Here is a 12,158-nt window from a genome sequence, read left to right on the forward strand (position 1 = left end):
TTTGTTGAAGGGTTAGCGGTATCCGGCCGCGTGCATGTGCTGAAGTTTTTACCTCGGTCCCCAAAAGTCAGGCATCCTTAATTTTCCTAAACTGCGTTCAAAACGTATTAAATATTTAGAAGATTTTATTCAGAGTTACAAAACGTATTCGGGATGATGACTGTATCCGTGCATACGTACACGTACTGTGTGTATGCAGGTACCGCACGATGTTTATCGGAATGGCATGCAGAAAATTTACTCATGTCTGCGCTAAAGATGCCATAAGTTGCGAGGTGAGTAATAATTAATTTCTGGTTGTTCAGCATCATTAGCGTACATGACGGATCAGGTTTAAGCTGCTTACACGCATAATGTCAGGCTCACAACAGAACAAACAAAGGCGGCCATTGTCTGGTCAGCAGCGTCCGGTCGTGCGAGTTTCTAATTGGATTATTTGTTTGGTGATGAGCATCATCATCTTTGCGTCCCGGCTCTACCGAGCTCGGACACAACCCTAAGCGGAAAAGCGCCATCTCAACGTGTTACACGTAAAACACTTGTATACCGCGTCATCGAGTCATACACGGCTGCCTTACGACACACAGAGATCGTCTCGTTAACCTTTACAATGACAATGCAGAGGGCTTTAAATTCAGCACAAGACCAACCAAATAACACCATATTCAGGCGCATCTGCCGTCTATAAGCATAAACAGCTTGACCACAAAGGCAAACACGGCATACATAAATTGGACCATGCCCATGTAATGATTGTTCACTCTTGCATTGATCATTAACGTTTGACCAGGAGCATCGCTTTATGTAAAGTGTATTTTTTATTTGCATACGCACGGCCCTACGATGGTATAGTGTGTACTGTTGTCGCAGTAATTATGATCAGTGTCGAGCATTGATCAGTTTCTGCTAGTTTGACCATCGCGGCTATTTGGTACCATCAATTTTTTATTGACAATCTACGGATTCATTGTTGTTGCAACTTTCCATCACAAAATCATCGCTGACTACGTACTACTACTGTTATTACTATCATGTTATTAAGACATTTCACCGCCGCCATACGATGGCTAACGGGGACACCTTTATTGCTACTCTTGACCTTTCTCTCCATGACCACCGCCAATACGACCGGCGGTGTCCAGAAGCAGACGCGACAGTATGGCGGTTACGGGGGCGGCAGTTACGGGGGTTATGGAGGATACGGCGGTGGTCTAGGGAGTAGCCTGTACGGCGGACTGGGTGGATTGGGATTAGGCGGTCTGGGATTGGGATTAGGGGGTCTCGGGGGAATCGGCGGGTTGAGCAGCTTGTACGGATTGGGTGGACTGGGTGGATTGGGCGGATTGGGATTATACGGCGGTCTGGGTGGGCTTAGTTCGCTAAGCCTGCTGGGTGGCGGCTTAGGCGGCCTCGGTGGCCTGTATGGCGGACTGGGAGGCTTCGGTGGGCTGGGAGGATTAGGAGGATACGGAGGGGGTTTCTATGGCGGTGGAGGCTACGGAGGAGGAGGAGGAGGATATGGCGGCGGAGGAGGAGGAGGATACAGCTCCGGTGGCGGAAATTACGGAGGCGGTGGTGGAAATTATGGTAACAGTCGCCCGTATAGCGGCTAAACTGGTATACATTGAACTATGCGACGTACGTTGTATTTGTTTCTCGACTTAATGTCTAATAAATAATTGTTACGGCGTTTGCGTTAAATTAAGTATTGCACTTTTTTGTGTTGAAACGAAATCTCGGTTTATGTATATGTGTAGCCAGCGAGTTCTGTGTAGAACAGGACTGGGGACGATTTTTCACGTCTGCTCTTGTAGTCCATTAACGGTACATTCTCTGTCGTGTATTGCACGTTTGTAATTGGAGTTGATTAAATAATGTAATTATAAATGATAAAACTAAATACGCATTTGAATTGTACAACATTCTAGTGCGCCGGTTACGGGCGGCACCCTCTCTGTAACTAAAACTGATAGGGAGTTGTATGAAATTAATTAACGTAATTTCAGTTAGTTTGCCTTTTCTCTTAAGTTTGTCCATGCATTACCAACACAGTGCAAAAATTTACCTGTTAGGTATTGTGATAGAAGAACTTGACCGAAATGTTTGACCCATATATATTATTACTGTAGTCATAATAGTACGCAAACAATTCTAATCTGTTACTGTAGTAATTATTATATTTTGCACTGATGCATGCATGTGCATGTGTAGGTCGATAATCGGAAATGGACTGCTTGTTCAACCACATGACATTTGTTTACCGCCAGTATCCTGTGTTGCTACCATCTTCCCCGCAATAAACGCCAGATTCACTTGTATGGTTATGGACACCGTATGTCAAAAAAGACAATTTCTTGTTCGTAATGAAAATATATTACATTTGTTTTCGATAGCGAGAAATTACGTACTGTTTTGTTTTTCTGACTCCTGATAATCGTCAATGGGATTATTTATTTGGTGATTCATCATCATCAAATCTTATTTCAGTTAGCTAATTTCGGATTTTTGTTTTCACATAGAAGCTTGATAGTGCTTACACTGCAATATACAGTAGTTAATATAGTAAAATAAATTAGATCACTTTTTATTTTTCAGCCACGTCTTAATAATTAATTACAGCGCGTAAAATACTACCGAGGAAGTTGCTGCGGTCCGGTAGCGCCGGTCCGTTATAACGTAGTAGTTACTAGCTACCCGAGCAAGAGTCCTCCGTTATAGTAACCTGCAAAAAAAGAAAGCACTTAGTTCGGTATCGGTACTACCTGACAATAATCAAATCTTTATGAATAATTAATAGAGCGATTAATAGGAACAATTTTATCTGTTGTACATTATACTGACTGTATAATATATTATTGCGTCCCATCATGATCGTTTAAGTTGATAAAGCTTAGAACTAACAGAAGTTATAAATTACTTATTTATTCTGACGTACTGTAAATGGATTACTGAATCCCAGGATACTCGTCAGTCCACTGCTGGCGTCGTATGCTTTGATTTCGCAGTATAGCGTGCGTGGAAGGTTTGATGTCAGGGAATCACAAGCGTTGTCCGTTTGCGATACGTACACAAATCCATCAGTATCGTCGGTGCTGTCAGGACTCACAATAAAGCAGTCTTGTTCTATCGTGCATATGACCTTTTTGGTTGTCTCCACCTCCGGTCGTACCATGGCGGGATCCTTAACGCACAACTGTTTGGATCGCAAAAGAATAAGTCGTTGGCTTTGATTTAAAATTAATTGGTACTGTACATGGGCATAGCAATGATTACTTTAATTATGCACAGAAGCAGTGATACTACGTACATTGTAGGAAAATAATTTAAATCCTTTGTGGGTGAGAAAACATGATGGGATCGTAATGGTATACGGCGTGTATATGGTGAACTCGTTCTCCGCTGCAAAAAGTCCAACCCATATTACCGTATTCTTTTACACAAAACGCCTATGTTTATGTTATCCTATGTTGTACGAGTGCTTGTATTTATGTTATGATATCTACTACGTATAATGTAAGACAATATCGCAAACAACGTTGGCCACATGTCCATCGGTTTAAAAAAAATAAATTATTTGCAAAATCACCGACCGTTCATGGCATCGTAGCACTGCTCCAGTGTACAGTGGTAAGGTAAGGAACTGGCATAACAAGGGTTAGCCTTGCAGTATGTGCAGGTACCGGTGTAACTTTTGCTGGTCGCGGCGTATCCCTGACGTTGCTTGTACGAACTAGCTCCGGCAGACGATCTAAGCACGTTTGCAGAGGGATGAGCCAATACATCGCCATTAATAATAGATAGAAATTAACACAAGTGACAAGTGCGTATGCACTATCAGCAAAATAATTATGCATTTTACGTTAGGTTACATTAAGCCACGGACACATTAACTGATTAATATTAACGGCACTACGTTTTCATTTTCGCTTTTCAAAAACACTATGTACGGACAGCAGCGCGCTTTTTGTATGCATGTATGCTAAAATCTTGTGCCTAATTTTTTTAAAAATTATCATTATTTGACCAACTTACAATGGGTAAGCTCCCCAGTTGGACGAAGTCCTGGATTGGCTTTGGTAGTAATTATTTGAAGCGCCATAGTTGGAGCTCGATACAGTTTGCTGCGCCGATATGTGGCCAGATGTAACGCTTGTGAGTACAAAGAGAACCTAAAACTTTAGTAGATTTACAAAAGTATTATACACGTCTTTGATACGAAGCAAGAAGTTTAGATAATACGTTACTACGATCAATAGTACCACAATCGCAGGTAAAATAGATAATATATATTGGGCAGGTCAATCACAGTTCTTGGTTAACTTTAATAGCCATGCAAAATGATGCGGCTGGACATATCATGTGGTACGTACATGAAATTAAACCTTATAGTATTATGAAGGACATTTATCGTTAAAAAAACGTGTCTGAAATACAAGTACGTAAATTAACTTTTCCTTAACTATACGTACGGCATGCAAATAAATTGCCTACATTTCGTGAGAAATAATGTTTTTCATAAAATGAAAAACTGTTGACCCTAGATTAAACCAGTATCGATACCTTGAAAATTGTGCGCATATTGGCGAATGAGAAAAGAAAACCCCTCTCACATATAACCATGCAGAAAAAAACATGCACATGTAAATTTACGCGAATCCACTGGATGTGAACGGGCTTACGCAAAAACAAAGAAAAATCTTAACAACTAATAGTTCTATAAGAAATATCTATACGCACACGTAGAATAGATCAAAAGTATTACGGTGCCAGTGCTGACCATAATCCTATAACTGCACCATTCGAGGTTCTACGATAGACACCAGTATCAGTTTTGTAGTGACATCAATACGAATACCTAGACAAATTTAAAGGAAAAGGGCACAACTGCAGCAATTATTTTAGACACTTACTAGTACCACTTGTACAACTAGTCCCAAAAACGCGAACGATCACAGAGCGATTAGAAATTGTCCCTGGAATACGCTTATAACCTAATGCTGTTTGTTATCAGGTCCTGTTATAATCTTTTGTGAGTTTGTAGTTTAATATGCCAACGAAGCTATGTGGAGAAGCCTCAAAAAAACACAGATGTACATCGATACATTAATGCGGCGTGCCGCATGGGTACAGCGTACTAAACTTGAACTTAAAAGTTAATTATTCAGAGCAACGAACACCAGTTTGCCGATCACAGCCTGATTAGGGCGAAATTAACCTTTTGCACTTGCGGAAAAAATGTTTCCGATTTTCAATCCAGATGATCGACCACCACTCCATCACGATGGTTAAATCCAGAGCCCGTGGTTTTTTCTAATTTTTGTGGCTCATTATTCTCTCGGGCGTGAGACATTTTCAGCCAACATTGCGGCTAACAATTTAGACAGGGTTTGTGTTTGCGCGCGAACCGGCGCAGCTACGCTGGTTAATAAGTAATACTGAACGGTTGATAATCAGTGTTTATTGGTTATTTTTCCACTATGCAATATAACTGCTTGCCTCTAAGCTACAGTGCGTGATGCAGTTCAAACTAAGATTTTGATGCTTGCTATGCAAAATGCAATACAATTAACAGCAACTATACCCTTCTTGTAATCCGTGGTGCCGTTCTATAGTTGTGCCAAAGTTGTCCGCTAAAAGTCTTATTGCAATTTTTAATCATTGAATTAACTTCTGGACTGAGTTTTAGATGTGCACTTTGCGATCGACAGTCTTCAGGATGAAAATTTTGAGGCCGGTTACTCTTTGGTGCATCTGTTCTGCGATTTTTCAGGTAAATATTTACCTTAAGTACGCCGACATTATAGCAACTCATTTCGTGAGTAAATAATATCCCGATCGTCACTGTATTTTCAGATCAGTTATTCAGTGGTTCAGTTTACCGATAATGACCAGTCACTATCAGACCATCGAATTTCCCGCCGAAGTTTAAACATGTATGTGTACGCCAACGGTAACGGCCCCATATACCCTTCCAACAGCAATCGCACTCTGAATACTGGTTACGGAAGTTCAGTGACCGCCACCAGCTCCAACACGGGATCGTCTGCTTCGGGAGCTCCTTATGTTCCACCGTCTCCTTACTCTTCGGGCATAGCTGCTTCCAGCGCGGGAACACCGTACCGGCCGCCGGTGTCGCCATACTCTGGATCGCCTTATGGATCCGGCAGCTTTAATTCGCCGTCATCTTTCGGTTACAATAATCCACAGCGAATCGGTAATTACGCGGACGATGACAGCGATTCTTACGCCGGCAGTGCTGTATCCCAAGGTACGCACCATACAGACAGAAACTGGCATGACGGCGATATTATGTAAAAACTGCAACAAACACAGTAATATCTTGGTACATATATAATTAGCCGTAATTAGCAGCAAAAAATTGTTTATCTAGCTGCTTTTAAAGGAAATACAGCAAAACAAAAGTCTTGGCTTATCATTACTGCAAAGCGTATCATTTATGCATGATATGGGCATGCATCTGATATCACGCATTCCAATAAGGCATGGAGACGATATTAAGTAAAAACTGCAGCAAATATCGGTCTAATATTTGGTGGATTTTAATCAGCCGCAGGCCCGCAAGCATCAGCAGAACATTTTAATCGGTTCTTAGGTGGTGCAGCAAACAAAGTTCTAAGCGTTATTGCGTCACACCCTCAATGAGAAAAGCTCGATACTGTTGCCGCGTTATTTCAAGGTTCTGCGTCCTGCAGCATAACTTGATTTCCGTATTTGCATTTTGCAGTAGCTACGCAGATCTGAAATGTGCAGTAGCAAAGCAAAAGTACATACTATTTAAAAATTTTTTCACAAATATGAACTGATGCTACATACGGAATGATCTGTACTCCTTGTTGTAGACGGTATGTGTTGTTACAGGCTTAAGGTCAGGCGGATACTCTAGACCTTCCGCACCGTATAACACTGCAGGATCGGCGTCCTTTTCTGGCAATACTGGATATACCGGCTCCAGGTACCCGTCACCCGTAAACTCTGGCTTCGGCTACAGCGGAAGCTTCGGCAGCACATCCTATAATTCGGCTTCCCTTTCCAACCGGTACACTACCAGTACCGGTTACGGTTCCAGCACAGAATGCAGTTGCCCTCGTGATACTTACGCATACGATATCGTTTATGAAGGCAATGCGTGCAATACAGATCCTACACAACCGTACTACTGCACTAACGCGCAGTGCGATGCGTTGGAAGACGCTGGTCAGTAAGCGCGTGCTCCTACAGATTATTCCGCTTTTCTCTTACAAATTATTTTGCTCCTACAAATTATTTCCCTAATCTTACTGTGATGGTCACGAATTATGCATCCCTTTGCACTGACCTCTGCTGTATTGGTTACGCATTCTCACGCTACAGTATGTTTCTAGGTTATGCAGTCTACGCTCCCGAACAGGTGTCAGTGCCGATTTGTGCACTGGGGCAAGCAGGCTACGAAGTTTTAGATTTTGCGGTACGTTGCCTTATTTTCGAAAAATTACGAACAATATTTACAGTCTAGCACTTTATATGAGTAATCAACGAGTTATTTACATGTACATATATCTGGATGTAAGCGCATGTCTATAAAAGGGGAACATATATACGAGTACAATTGGAATTTATACAAGTACGGATAGTTGTACTTTAGCTAAATCATATGTATATGAAAAGGTTGAGACTTGTTTACCCACCCTAAAATATCTGTGCTTCCGTTTCATTCGGTATACACCTCAATTCTTCACAAACGTTTTAAAACACGGTTTCTCATAAGCGAGTGCAGTGACCTTTTAAAGCGCTGGGCTCAGACCTGGGCACTTCTGGTAAATGCATCCACGTACCGTTTGAGTTAAGAGTTTCAAGGAGAATACAAATTACGCTTTTCATAGAGGTAAACCGAGTTTAAGTGATTACACCGCGAGTTATGCTACCATAGGCAATGTATATAGTTTTATCGAGAGTTTCGTTAGAGTTTTGGTGGTATGGCTAGCGAGTTCCATTTCGGAGTTGTGTTAAAAAGTGAAAAAAACTCGCGTTACGCTAAATAGTTAAAAAAAGCTGCCCATGGATTACGATTACGATTATTGTTATGCGATTATTGTTTTGGAAGTACGCACAGACATCACAGTAGGAAAATTACGAGGTATTAACGATCACCTAATTAAAAACATCTAGTTGTACAATATCAATCAAGCTAATCAACATCCCAGCTTTAGCAACTGGTGCGCAACTGGTGCTATCAGTCGTATTACATTATCCATGTACCACTGTATTTGTACCACTACAAATTGTAATTCTGCAATAATTCTGAATCTTGGACTTTCGTTGTTGATCGATTACTGTTATTGATGTTTTTGCTAGGGTAGGTGTGCTTCAAACCCACCAATGACGTTAAAGACTGGCCACTAAATCCTTTGACCGGCTACACTTGCGGTTACGAGATACAATGTTCGCCACCACTCCAGAATTCAGCTAGTCCTACGCCAGACGAGTGCCTGAAAGTGGATTCTTTAAACTACATAGTGGAGACAACGGGAAAAACGGGCTGCGATGCGTACAAAGCCTGTAACACCAACTACAGATGCAATGTCGGTTATGTGTGCAGGAAAGCCGCGGCAGGAGGAAGTCCAGCTGAATTGGAAGTTCTGGCCGAAAGTAAAGACATCCAGGTACACTCATGGCGTCCTCCTCGCTTTGTCGTACTTGGAAGTTCCTGTACAGTTCTATTTTCTGTATAAGCACCTGCAGTATATTGTACGTCACTCGCTTGAATACAGCTTATAAAACAGCGTGTGCTAACAGAATTTTATTTTACCACGTTATATATGTATTGTATGTGTGGGTTAAGTAGCTCTGTACTATCCACATACAGACAGTACCGACTACTGATACATATTTTTTAATATTATCGAGTCAGTATGTGTTATCAGTCTGCATTTTGTAAACAATCTGAGAGCGACTTATCAGTACCTTCAAGACGTTAATTTTTGCAGCTGACGTTATCCACGGATTGTACTGGTTGTCATTACTGCCCGGAATCCAAGGACTCGTGTCTGGCAAAAAAGTATAATTTTTTGAATTCGACCTACGGCGCCAGTGGATATAACTCGCAGAATACCAACTACAACGGAGGTTTGTATGGAAACAGTGGCGCCGGCTACAGTTCCCAAAGCATTAATTATAACGCAGGATTATCGGGAAGTAGCGGCTACAATACCCAAAACACTAATTATAATGGACGATTATATGGAAGTAGTGGGACGCCTTACCAGAACAATAATTATTTTGGATAGTATGGTTCAAGTCCGTGCTTGCGCCCTGGTTAATCTAACTTTATTAACTGTAACATACTAGTTCGTAATTTATCTCCTGTTAATTGCAGTCTGCTGCTTACATCCGTCCACGCACGGCATGCGTAAAGTAGTGCAAAAACAGTAGTAACCCAGATTTACTGGGAGTAAGTTCAACAAGCGGGACATTACTTTCTGTTTCAAAAAATTGTAATTTATTTATGATGTATAAACAATTACAACATTTCGAAGATTTTGTAGTCTTCTGAGCCACTCATTTCTTGTTAATGCGACATCTGATACAGTACAATGAAATGCTTCGTAGTGTGTTCCCACGCTATGTCTCAAGTCTCATGTGCTAACAAGCAATGTTTTTCATTTTATGTCTTTCACTTTTCTACCGTCTCAGTAAGTAGATACTGTGCTGCCATTCTTTTATGCACTTGTGATATTACTCCTATAACAACAAAACTTGACTTCAAAAGGTGTGGATGTTCCCTGAACTGCATAACTTAAACATATTACATGCATTCGATGGATTTCTATCTCGTGACTAAAAGTCTAGTGAATTCGGATTTGTGCTACTTTGTATTACTCGTACTTGTAGTTGATCCATGCAACTGCAGCGTTATTTCTAATATTTACAGTTTAATTAAAATGCGGTCGCTGGTATTGCACTGCCCAGGGCCGGGACAATAGCTTAAAATAAATCACAGTAGGTGCATTCAGAGGAATTCATGGCGTACAGTCCGTCGAGATGGTCACCTGCAAATTCCACCCAGATTACTGCTGATTACAGCATATTACGAGCGTACATTCAGATTCAAAGCGCCGACTACGAGTGCATTAACTGATTAACATACAGTTGTGCGTATTTCCAGCATTGTTAGTAACGGTTCTGTACAAAATACACGGTGCATTTCCTGTTTCGTCACAATATACAGAGGTAGCCTGGTTACACTGAATGAAAGATGCGCGCGTCTTATAGGGTCAAGATATTTTGGTATATAAAATTTTTAGACTGCATATTTTACTTTTGAAGAAAATGCTTTAATAAAATATGATAAAATTAATTGTAATAAAATGACTTCTACAATTTGGCGCTCTCCATACCGTAAATTGATTACTGATTCCAACCACATTCGAACTGGCATCGGTGGCTTTGATGGCACAGGTCAGCATTACTGTTGTGGTTGAAGTAGGTATGTTCTGACACGTAGTGCTAGAACTAGTGATATCTGGTACTAGAACGTAGCCATTGGCTGGATTCGGCGGTGTCCCCGGAGCTGTAATGCTGAAGCAGGCGCCATAGGCAGCATTTCCGCCATAGCACTCCACTTTTTTTGTTGTATCGTCCGGCTTAGTCTGGGCGGTACTTTTTGCACAGAGCTATAAAAGGCTTCGATTAATTTAATTAAAATAGTTTGGTGTATCAGCTTCAACATATGGTTCTCAGGAATAAGGATATGTCCAAAATACACATCACGAACCTACACTGCGTGAACACAGATATTGCAACGAGATTACAGTAAGTACTTTGTATTACAAGCACTTATTATCGTTAGCTTTGCCTTTGGCGTGGAAAATTTTACTAATACAATACTTACATTGAAGGAGAAAATCTTGAACCCTTTCAGATTGAAGAAACACTTCGGGATTTTCACGTTGGGAGCGAAGATAGAAAAATCGTTGCTGTCTGAAAATATTGCAGCAAAATTAAACAGCAGCGAAATCGCAGGTATCAACACAAGCGAAATAAACTGAAGTCTTATTCTTTAATCTGCAAAAACTGACCTTTTTGTGCTTGAGTACATTGGTCCAGGGTGCAGTGGTATGGTAAAGAGCTGAAAAAACATGGGTTTGCCGTGCATGGTGGTGTGCAAGTGGCGCATGTTGGACATCCCGGCGATCCCGCTGTGCTGCCGGATGAGCTGTAGTTGTAGTTAGCTGGAGCTAGAGCTGCAGCGTATTGGCCTGGAGAGTATGATCTGCGATTAAAAACACATTCAGTATTACGGTTATTACCGTTTCAGCTTCAGTGTTCGTTTCATATAAGTTTCATATTGAAACAGTTAACGAATCTAGAAAAGACGGTTTATTACGCATATGAGTATTGTTGGCGTTTGTATCGATAGAGAGACGATGACCCTGCATCGGCGTTACAAACGGAGAATAGGATTGCATATATGCAAAATATCGGCGATGTCCTCAGAGAAACCTGAAATACACAAAATATACAATTTTTATTGCTGCTTGATTATGTCGGCATTTTATTCAGTACTCTGTAAAATAAAAAGGAGTAAAATCATACCTGCAGCTGCAGCATGGTGCAGTATGGCTAGTGGCAATATTAATCACCATCGGAAATTGAACGAAACGATGCAGTCAGTTCTCCCGCATTGTGAATTTCGGCGCGAGTGATAACAAAATTGTCCAGCTGTACTTTGGAAAACAAAGCAGGTACGGGTATACTGAACGATGAAAACTCCAGAACAAGAAACGGCTAGCTGTAAAAGTAGATAAAAGGTAAACAATATTTCAGTAACTGATCAATATTGCTCAACAACAATTTCGAATAACGAAGTATTCAAATTGACGTTTGCAAAGTAATTCATATCGACAAAATTCCTGAAAATGATATAATATCGTAATTTGGGACAATGTGTGACTGAATGTGTACACTACACTTTCATAGATTTTGTTAGACCTTGAAACCGTAGCATAATTGAATAACGATATTATGGCATTACAAAGTATTACGAAAGTTTTACCAACCATTATTTAAAAGATCTATATCGACCCTAATGATTATGTAGGCACTTAATACCGTAATGTGCACAGATTCAACTCATTAGTGTGCTCTTACGTTCTGACTGA

The 12,158-nt window shown here is 40.8% G+C and overlaps 4 protein-coding genes and 1 long non-coding RNA gene across 10 annotated transcripts; 3 read left to right on the forward strand and 2 right to left on the reverse strand.

The window, feature by feature from the left end:
- The first annotated feature begins 761 nt into the window (after positions 1-761).
- LOC129590230 (acanthoscurrin-2-like) lies at positions 762-2,564 on the forward strand. Its single transcript, XM_055485347.1, has 2 exons — positions 762-1,587; positions 2,212-2,564. Exons 1-2 carry the CDS (start codon positions 1,032-1,034, stop codon positions 2,217-2,219), a joined length of 564 nt encoding a protein of 187 aa, XP_055341322.1. The 5' UTR covers positions 762-1,031; the 3' UTR covers positions 2,220-2,564.
- On the reverse strand, positions 2,448-5,114 carry LOC129590229 (uncharacterized). 3 transcript variants are annotated; one of them, XM_055485345.1, is made up of 7 exons: positions 4,911-4,944; positions 4,561-4,807; positions 4,033-4,169; positions 3,591-3,748; positions 3,308-3,399; positions 2,936-3,193; positions 2,448-2,722 (listed from the first exon to the last, which is right to left on the reverse strand). In XM_055485345.1, the coding sequence occupies exons 2-7, from the start codon at positions 4,618-4,620 to the stop codon at positions 2,687-2,689; spliced, it is 741 nt and encodes a 246-aa protein (XP_055341320.1). In that variant the 5' UTR covers positions 4,621-4,807; positions 4,911-4,944; the 3' UTR covers positions 2,448-2,686. The 3 variants fall into 3 exon arrangements, with proteins under 3 accessions (XP_055341320.1, XP_055341318.1, XP_055341321.1); XM_055485343.1 differs by having other exon boundaries at positions 4,561-5,114; XM_055485346.1 differs by having other exon boundaries at positions 4,033-4,175; positions 4,561-5,114.
- Positions 5,115-5,260: 146 nt separating this feature from the next.
- Positions 5,261-9,752, forward strand: LOC129590208 (uncharacterized). Of its 3 annotated transcripts, none has more exons than XM_055485310.1 (7): positions 5,261-5,385; positions 5,687-5,770; positions 5,854-6,268; positions 6,880-7,215; positions 7,383-7,465; positions 8,358-8,660; positions 8,985-9,752. In XM_055485310.1, the coding sequence occupies exons 2-7, from the start codon at positions 5,687-5,689 to the stop codon at positions 9,282-9,284; spliced, it is 1,521 nt and encodes a 506-aa protein (XP_055341285.1). In that variant the 5' UTR covers positions 5,261-5,385; the 3' UTR covers positions 9,285-9,752. The 3 variants fall into 3 exon arrangements, with proteins under 3 accessions (XP_055341285.1, XP_055341284.1, XP_055341286.1); XM_055485309.1 differs by having other exon boundaries at positions 5,270-5,508; XM_055485311.1 differs by having other exon boundaries at positions 5,273-5,429.
- A 119-nt stretch (positions 9,753-9,871) lies between these two features.
- LOC129590209 (uncharacterized) lies at positions 9,872-12,110 on the reverse strand. 2 transcript variants are annotated; one of them, XM_055485314.1, is made up of 7 exons: positions 12,057-12,110; positions 11,593-11,788; positions 11,384-11,499; positions 11,076-11,269; positions 10,889-10,977; positions 10,395-10,670; positions 9,872-10,046 (listed from the first exon to the last, which is right to left on the reverse strand). In XM_055485314.1, exons 2-7 carry the CDS (start codon positions 11,605-11,607, stop codon positions 10,017-10,019), a joined length of 720 nt encoding a protein of 239 aa, XP_055341289.1. In that variant the 5' UTR covers positions 11,608-11,788; positions 12,057-12,110; the 3' UTR covers positions 9,872-10,016. The 2 variants fall into 2 exon arrangements, with proteins under 2 accessions (XP_055341289.1, XP_055341288.1); XM_055485313.1 differs by lacking the exon at positions 12,057-12,110 and having other exon boundaries at positions 11,593-11,931.
- On the forward strand, positions 10,315-11,201 carry LOC129590210 (uncharacterized). The gene is made up of 3 exons (XR_008690721.1): positions 10,315-10,455; positions 10,738-10,809; positions 10,919-11,201. It is a non-coding gene; the product is annotated as an uncharacterized LOC129590210 (long non-coding RNA).
- Positions 12,111-12,158: the final 48 nt, after the last annotated feature.

This window comes from Paramacrobiotus metropolitanus, unplaced genomic scaffold (assembly GCF_019649055.1).
Source record: "Paramacrobiotus metropolitanus isolate TYO unplaced genomic scaffold, Prichtersi_v1.0 Parri_scaffold0000039, whole genome shotgun sequence".
Taxonomy (NCBI): Eukaryota; Metazoa; Tardigrada; class Eutardigrada; order Parachela; family Macrobiotidae; genus Paramacrobiotus; species Paramacrobiotus metropolitanus.

What these genes read in the sequence shown, in the direction of transcription:
- LOC129590230 (XM_055485347.1), top strand. Translation starts at nt 1,032, where the DNA reads ATGTTATTAAGACATTTCACCGCCGCCATACGATGGCTAACGGGGACA.
- LOC129590229 (XM_055485343.1), bottom strand. Translation starts at nt 4,620, where the DNA reads ATGGTTATATGTGAGAGGGGTTTTCTTTTCTCATTCGCCAATATGCGC. An exon ending in ATATGCGCACAATTTTCAAG is followed by an intron (nt 4,170 to 4,560) that starts GTATCGATACTG and finishes CTAAAGTTTTAG; the next exon opens with GTTCTCTTTGTACTCACAAG. An exon ending in GTGCTACGATGCCATGAACG is followed by an intron (nt 3,400 to 3,590) that starts GTCGGTGATTTT and finishes GACTTTTTGCAG; the next exon opens with CGGAGAACGAGTTCACCATA.
- LOC129590208 (XM_055485310.1), top strand. Translation starts at nt 5,687, where the DNA reads ATGTGCACTTTGCGATCGACAGTCTTCAGGATGAAAATTTTGAGGCCG. An exon ending in CGGCAGTGCTGTATCCCAAG is followed by an intron (nt 6,269 to 6,879) that starts GTACGCACCATA and finishes GTGTTGTTACAG; the next exon opens with GCTTAAGGTCAGGCGGATAC. An exon ending in ACGAAGTTTTAGATTTTGCG is followed by an intron (nt 7,466 to 8,357) that starts GTACGTTGCCTT and finishes TTGCTAGGGTAG; the next exon opens with GTGTGCTTCAAACCCACCAA.
- LOC129590209 (XM_055485314.1), bottom strand. An exon ending in CGCCAACAATACTCATATGC is followed by an intron (nt 11,270 to 11,383) that starts GTAATAAACCGT and finishes TTTTAATCGCAG; the next exon opens with ATCATACTCTCCAGGCCAAT. An exon ending in TCAAGATTTTCTCCTTCAAT is followed by an intron (nt 10,671 to 10,888) that starts GTAAGTATTGTA and finishes AGCCTTTTATAG; the next exon opens with CTCTGTGCAAAAAGTACCGC.